The 6,729-nt window shown below is 39.8% G+C and overlaps 2 protein-coding genes across 5 annotated transcripts in view; one reads left to right on the forward strand and one right to left on the reverse strand.

Moving 5' to 3' along the window:
- Positions 1-1,280, reverse strand: part of LOC116673417 (NXPE family member 3) — an 11,384-nt gene extending 10,104 nt beyond the window's left edge. The window contains exon 1 of the mRNA XM_032505754.1: positions 1,186-1,280. The gene's annotated coding sequence lies outside the window, so the exon portion shown is untranslated. The remainder of the gene's footprint in view (positions 1-1,185) is intronic.
- Positions 1,281-5,885: 4,605 nt separating this feature from the next.
- Positions 5,886-6,729, forward strand: part of LOC116673407 (anoctamin-4) — an 88,545-nt gene continuing 87,701 nt past the window's right edge. For 3 of the 4 annotated variants that reach the window (XM_032505727.1, XM_032505728.1, XM_032505731.1), the window contains exon 1: positions 5,886-6,316. In XM_032505727.1, coding sequence (XP_032361618.1) covers positions 6,091-6,316 — 226 coding nt within the window. In that variant the 5' untranslated portion in view covers positions 5,886-6,090. The remainder of the gene's footprint in view (positions 6,317-6,729) is intronic. The other variant, XM_032505729.1, reaches the window with a different exon arrangement.

A 6,729-nucleotide genomic window follows, 5' to 3' on the forward strand; every position in this document is an offset into this window, starting at 1 on the left:
AAACAGAAACGTCTTAAATAGGTTTTAAAAAGTTATATCTCTGAAGAGTTAAGACCCTTTTATTATTTTTTATTAAGTTTTATTGCTATTCAGATGTGCACCAAGTAGGAGACACTGTTAAAATTTCTGCGAAATTTTCCAGTAAATATCTTTACTGTTATTATTGTAACAATAAGTCTAAGTCTAATCTTTGTATCAGCGGCCCAGGATGACAGTGGTCGGTTAATAGAAATGCCAATAATAATATTCTTTTTTCGGCATTTCTGTCTTTAATCACTGAGACAGCGTAGATATGAAAGGGGAGAGAGAGGGGGAAGACATGCAGGAAATAGCTACAGGTCGGACCCAAACCATGGGCCTTTGCAGCAACCGAACTACCCAGGCGCCCGTTCCCCAGGAGTGCTTTAATCCAAACCACAATCTTTTTTCTATTACTAACTTGTTGTTTTGGTGCCTAAACTTGTATATCATGAACAGTAGCACACAGGTACACCTTGGGCTGTGTGTCAAATGCTGAATGTTTGCCAGATGCAAGCAAATAGAATTGGGTTTGTTGTGTGCTCACAGTCAAATTACTGTCAGATCAATTGAGTTTATCTGCGGGAGAAAGTCTGTAATGGAGACGAAGCACAATGTTTCCCTCTGAAATGTAGTTGAGCAGAAGTAGAAATTTGCATAAAAGGGAAGTAGTAAAGGTAGAGCTGTGCAATTTCTCAATATTATGTTGACATTGTGATATGAGACTAGATGTCATCTTAGATTTTGGATATCGTAATATGGCTGTGGTGTCTTTTCCGGGTTTTAAAGGCTGCATTACAGTAAAGTGATGTCATTTTCTCAACTTACCAGACTGTGGTAACTGTTCCATTATTTGCTTTTACCCACTTAGTCATTATATCCACATTAGTGCTGATTATTTATCAAAAATCTCATTGTGTATATATTTTGTGAAAGCGCCAATAGTCAACACTACAATATTGTTCTAGTATTGATATTGAGGTATTTGGTCAAAAATATTGTGATATTAGATTTTCCCCATATTGTACAGCCCTGAGTAAAAGTGCAATACAAGTACATCAAAGGTATACACACTACTGGTATTGTACATATTAGAATAGTTATAGACAACATTTAGTTTACGTGATAAAATAAATGTATTTTATTTAAGCGTATCATGTGTCTTACCTCAGATTCATCTGAAGAGAACACGGAGATTAAACTGATGAACCTGCACTTTATCTATCTGGTTAGCAGGGAACTTTGCTCTGTTTGACTTGTAGATAATGAATTTGAGGGTGGTGACTACAGACAGCATGAACCACATTCACAGCTAAAACGGATGTCATGTTATGGATCCCAGCCCATCAGAGGGTTGCCCCCCCCTTGAAATATCATTTATAATACATACTTCCAAACATTGTTTAAGTGGTAAAAGAAATGCAAAACAAAAATGCAAACGCGGAACGCAAATAGAAAGCAAACGGTGCAAAAAAATTCACCCCTCCTTTGCCTCAAAATGGTTTGGTCCAATGCTTGGTTTTCTTCCTTTCTGAAAACAGTAGGCCTGTCTAACCCAATTCAAGAAAACTCAGTTTCCCCCCCCCCATTGTGTCTAACCACTAACAAAGTTCTGTGAATTCACGCGGTGCTGTCTCACTTTTACAGAGCTGATAAATACAGTGGTGTGAAAAAGTGTTTGCCCCCTTCCTCATTTCCTCTTCCTTTGCATGTTTGTCACACTTAAGTGTTTCGGAACATCAAACCAACTTAAACTATTTAAATAGTCAAGGACAACACAAGTAAACACAAAATGCAATTTGTAAATGAAGGTGTTATATTAAAGGTGAAAAAAAATCCAAACCATCATGGCCCTGTGTGAAAAAGTGATTGCCCCCTAAACCTAATAACAGGTTGGGCCACCCTTACAGCAACAACGCAACCAAGCGTTTGGATAACGTGCAATGAGGCTTTTACAGCGTCCTGGAGGATTTTGGCCCATCATCTTGCAGAATTGTCCTAATTCAGTAATTAGAGGGTTTTCGAGCATGAACGGCCTTTTAAGGTCATACCAAAAATTCAATAGGATTCAGGTCAGGACTTTGGCTAGGCCACTCCAAGTCTTCATTTTGTTTTTCCTTCAGCCATTCGGTGGTGGTTGCTGGTGTGTTTAGGATCATTGTCCTGCTGCGAAACCAAGTTCGTTTCAGCTTGTACACACGACAGATGGTCGGACATTCTCCTTCAGGATCTCTTGGTAGACAGCAGAATTCATAGTTCCTTTTATCACGGCAAGTCTTCCAGGTCCTGAAGCAGCAAAACAGCCCCAGACCATCAGACTACCACCACCATATTTTACTGTTGGTATAATGTTCTTTTTATGAAATGCAGTGTTCCTTCTACGCCAGATATACGGACACACACCTTCCAAAGAGTTCACTTTTGTCTCATCGGCCGGCCACTCCTGGGAAGGTTCACCACTGTTCCATGTCTTCGCCATTTGTGGATAATGGCTCTCACTGTGGTTTGTGGATTCCCAAAGCTTTGGAAATGGCTTTATAACCCTTTCCGACTGTAGATCTCAATTACTTTATTTCTCAATGTTCCTGAATTTCTTGGGTCTGGCATGATGTGTAGCTTTTAAGGCTCTTCTGGTGGACCTTACTGTGCAAGCAGCTCCTATTTAAGTGATGCCTTGATTGGAACAGGTGTGGCAATAATCAGGCCTGGGTGTGGCTAGAGAAATTGAACTCAGGTGTGGACAACCACAGTTATAGTATGTTTTACAAGGGGGGCAATCACTTTTTCACACAGGGCCATGATGGTTTGGATTTTTTTTCACCTTTAATAAAAACACCTTCATTTACAAATTGCATTTTGTGTTTACTTGTGTGTCCTTGACTTTGTTTAAATTGTTTGATGTTCCGAAACACTTAAGTGTGACAAACATGCAAAGGAACAGGAAATGAGGAAGGAGGCAAACACTTTTTCACACCACTGTATGTATATAATATAATAGTTACAATAATATAAGTGACAGTGGGACAAGAATGGGACACGAACCATGGCCTCCTGGGTGAAAGTCCTGCGTTTGACCACTCAAGCACCCCACCTGCCTATTTACACCGATAACCATAGTCACCATAAATTCACCGGAGTTTAGAACGCCAACGCAAAGAAAGAGAAAGGTGACGGACATCGAGCTGAAGTGTGGACCTGCACCTGTGCACCTGAACAATCCTGAAAAAAAAATGTCATCGATATGTAGACCAGGTTTTCACCAAAAGTCTCCCTCACACACTTCCCCCCCCCCAAAACCACCCAAATCCCTGCATAGCGTAGGACTCTGGGTCTGGTCTGCACCCTGCTTGTACACGTGGAACGGTATAAAAGGATCTCTGCAGTAGCAGAGTTATTACTTGACAGATCTGGGCTATGCCAAAGGGCCTCCTTCAAATGAAGGCTCTCGGAGTACTGAGAAGTGTACTGCCAAGGCTGGAAAGCAGACATACACTGTTTTTGGATTTTTTTCTTTTACTTCCATTTGGTTCCAATTCTGCACAGTACAATGTTGCCTTTTGTGGCATACATCTCAGGAAGGAATCAATAGGAAAATCAATTGGTGCAACAGCTTCATTAGGTTGATTTCATACTTTTTCAGGGACTTTAAATGATGCTTTTATATTAAAATAAGATTTTTTAATTTTGTGGATTTGTAGAAAGAGAGTTTGAAGCACCTTGTGCCTTTTTGTGTCTTTGTGTCATTTTTATTATCTTTTTATGTTTTTTCCACAGCTGGAATATTTATCACCGGGTCTGTTTTTTTTCTTCATCTTTTCATTGAGTGATTTTGCAGTCACTCATCTCAACATTTACACACCATTGTCTCACAGGGTTTAAGGAAGTCAAACAAAACAAGTTTCACATCACGTAAAATAGTTTTCTTTTATTATTCATAAACAATAATACAAAAATGTAAACAATCAAACAAACATACATTTTATACATATTATACAGTGTACTCTGTAAGGATGTGACTTGAATGGAGCCAGGTAACTGTAGGAAAAAGTACACTCTCATTGTAAATATTTTATTAGATAATGTTTTCTTTTCTTGTAACATGTGTCATATAATCAATTAATCAATAAATAAGACAAATGTAACCACACTATGTATTTTACTTTGGGATCCAGATATTTTACAGGTCCCACACATATATTCATTTCTTTCTAAGTGACATAAGTTTAGCAGGATTCCCTATCAATCATGTTTGAATATGGGTGTTTATTCAATACACACTGGGTTCAGTTTGTATCATGTTTAAGCTCAAGCAGGCTCAGAGAGGAGACCTTTCTCTCAGGTAGAGGGCCGGCAGAAAGCTATTTTTAGTTTGAACAATGATTAAGTTAGGGAGCGGCCGTGAGCTAACGTAGGGAAGAACTATAAAACTATAAAAACCTGCTATGTTCCAAGGTAATGTGATCAGTGACTCAGAAATAATATAGATATTTGGAAATGCTGGTTTGTCTTCCACTTCAGCCAATACAACTGATAAGTAATAAAATAATCCAATATAAATATAATCTTTTGATAAGACCTGTGTGGGAAACCAGGAAATGGTGAGCACCTATAATATCCAGAAATAGCTAAAAAATTATGGAAAATTATTCAAATCTGAACTGTCTGGCACACAAAGAGGGGCTCCCAAGAAATGGAAGAAGAGTAGACAGGTAGGAAGGAATAGAATTAAAAGTATAACCCAGTTTAAGGTCATTCTTGGATGTAGTGAATATGAAGTAATTGTGTGTGTCCAAAATGCTGGAGAAAAAGAGAGACTAAGGTTCAGTTGTCTATTCGATTGACTATCGCCTGTAGTGGGCTGATGTGTTCGGGGCACCTTGGTTTACTTGTTCACATGGAATAAATACATTTTTTATTCATTTTTAATTCATACTGTTTATTGATCCCGAGTGGCGAAATTACAATTTCCACTCTGTTTGTTAGTAATCACTAATGCATGCAATGAAACCTGCATGGAGGGAATTTATAGTATTAATATATTATTAGAGAACTAATAATCTCTGGTGTCTTCATGGAGTCCACTGGAGGCCACTGTTGGGCTCACGCAGTCAGCAGGTAAAGCACTTTACTTCTAATTTCATAGACAAGTTTAATTAACTAAGTAAACAGTTAAATGGTAACCAAAACAAATCACCACATAACCTGCAAACATGTGGTACAAATATTGTTTTTGTAGTTTTTAAAACTCAAAAATACGACTTTGTTACAGTAACAAGAATACATGTTATTCTAAACTCCTATTCTATTTCTGTATGTTATTTATCTTTCTCCATAGACTAATTCACAGGGGGGTGGGAAGGGTGCACCCCCACTTCCCCAATAATCAAAACTGGCCTGAAAACCTATTATAGTCTAAAAAACCTATTATAGTCTCCTTTACATAAATAAAGACATTTGCACCATAACTTGATGCAGAAAAGGAACAAATTGTTGCAGAAAAAAATCACCAGAATGCAGGAAATGAAGTGTTTGACTCTCAAAATTAACAATTTTGCTCAAAAGCGGCGATTTAAACCCCAGCTAGAAAAAACCCAAAGTTACGCACTTGTCTTTTCCGCCTGTCTTCTAGCGAACTTCCGGCGACTCAAATCAACTTGGTGGCGTTAAATTGATATTACAGTAATAATCCCATTGGGACTTATAGAGTCGCATTGGTACTTAACCTTTATTTAATGACTTCTTCATCTTGGTGCCACTTAGCCTATATTCCCACAGGAATTTAACACTGCGACCCTAATCAACCACGTGAAACGGCCACGCCTGCATTCGTGCGTAAAGACCGCAACGACGCGAGCCGAGAGAGAGACATGATGTAGCGGAGGAGGTGAGCTGGTGCGGCTAGCAGCATTTGAAAAAAAAACTAAATAAATAAATAAAACAGCGCTTGAATTCAAGTGCAGTGGGTGGAGTTTAAAGGATGCTTTACGGGTGCAGAAGAAGTTGTTGCCTTCACACGCGGAAGCCATGCGTAATGCCTGTGACTGAATGACCGCCGGCCGGTGAGGACGGAGGATGCTGGAGTATGAAGCAGGAGCAGACATGCGACTGGTCCGTCAGATCAGCGCCGGGATGAAGATCCAGGCCGGGGGAGAGCACACAGGCTGCAGCAAGGTCGCGGGCAATCCGGAGAACCAGGTCATCTGTTTGCAGTGTCAGGAGGAGCTGGTGCGGGTTTGTCCGGGGAGTCCGCGCAGTCCTCGCCGCGCCATCGCGCCGCGCTTCTCCTCTGGATCTGCAGGTAAAGGTGGCCCTATATGTAGCGTACCATAACATTACTTCTCATATTATGTGTCATCACTTGTGTGGTAGATATCACATTATTAGTTTTTCCCCCAATTTCGTTGTTAAGTGTGGGATGACATGAGGGTGTGGTGCTCCAATATGCTCCAAATAACTGCTTGGGACAACTCAAGACTTAGGCTGAATCCCATTTCTACATCTTACCCCAACCCCTTTCCCCCTACCCCTTAACCTTTCAAGGGGTAAGGGCTAGGGGTGAAAACATCCCCAACATGGTTGGTTCCATCACCATACAGTATTGATGACAAACTTCCAAGATGCTGTGTGCAAGTGTGGCTATGTCGATTGCGTGGGATTTGGCAACAGTGTCATATGCATTTATTTATTTTATAGTTATTTTATGTTCACTTT

This window comes from Etheostoma spectabile, chromosome 23 (assembly GCF_008692095.1).
Source record: "Etheostoma spectabile isolate EspeVRDwgs_2016 chromosome 23, UIUC_Espe_1.0, whole genome shotgun sequence".
NCBI classification, from domain to species: Eukaryota; Metazoa; Chordata; class Actinopteri; order Perciformes; family Percidae; genus Etheostoma; species Etheostoma spectabile.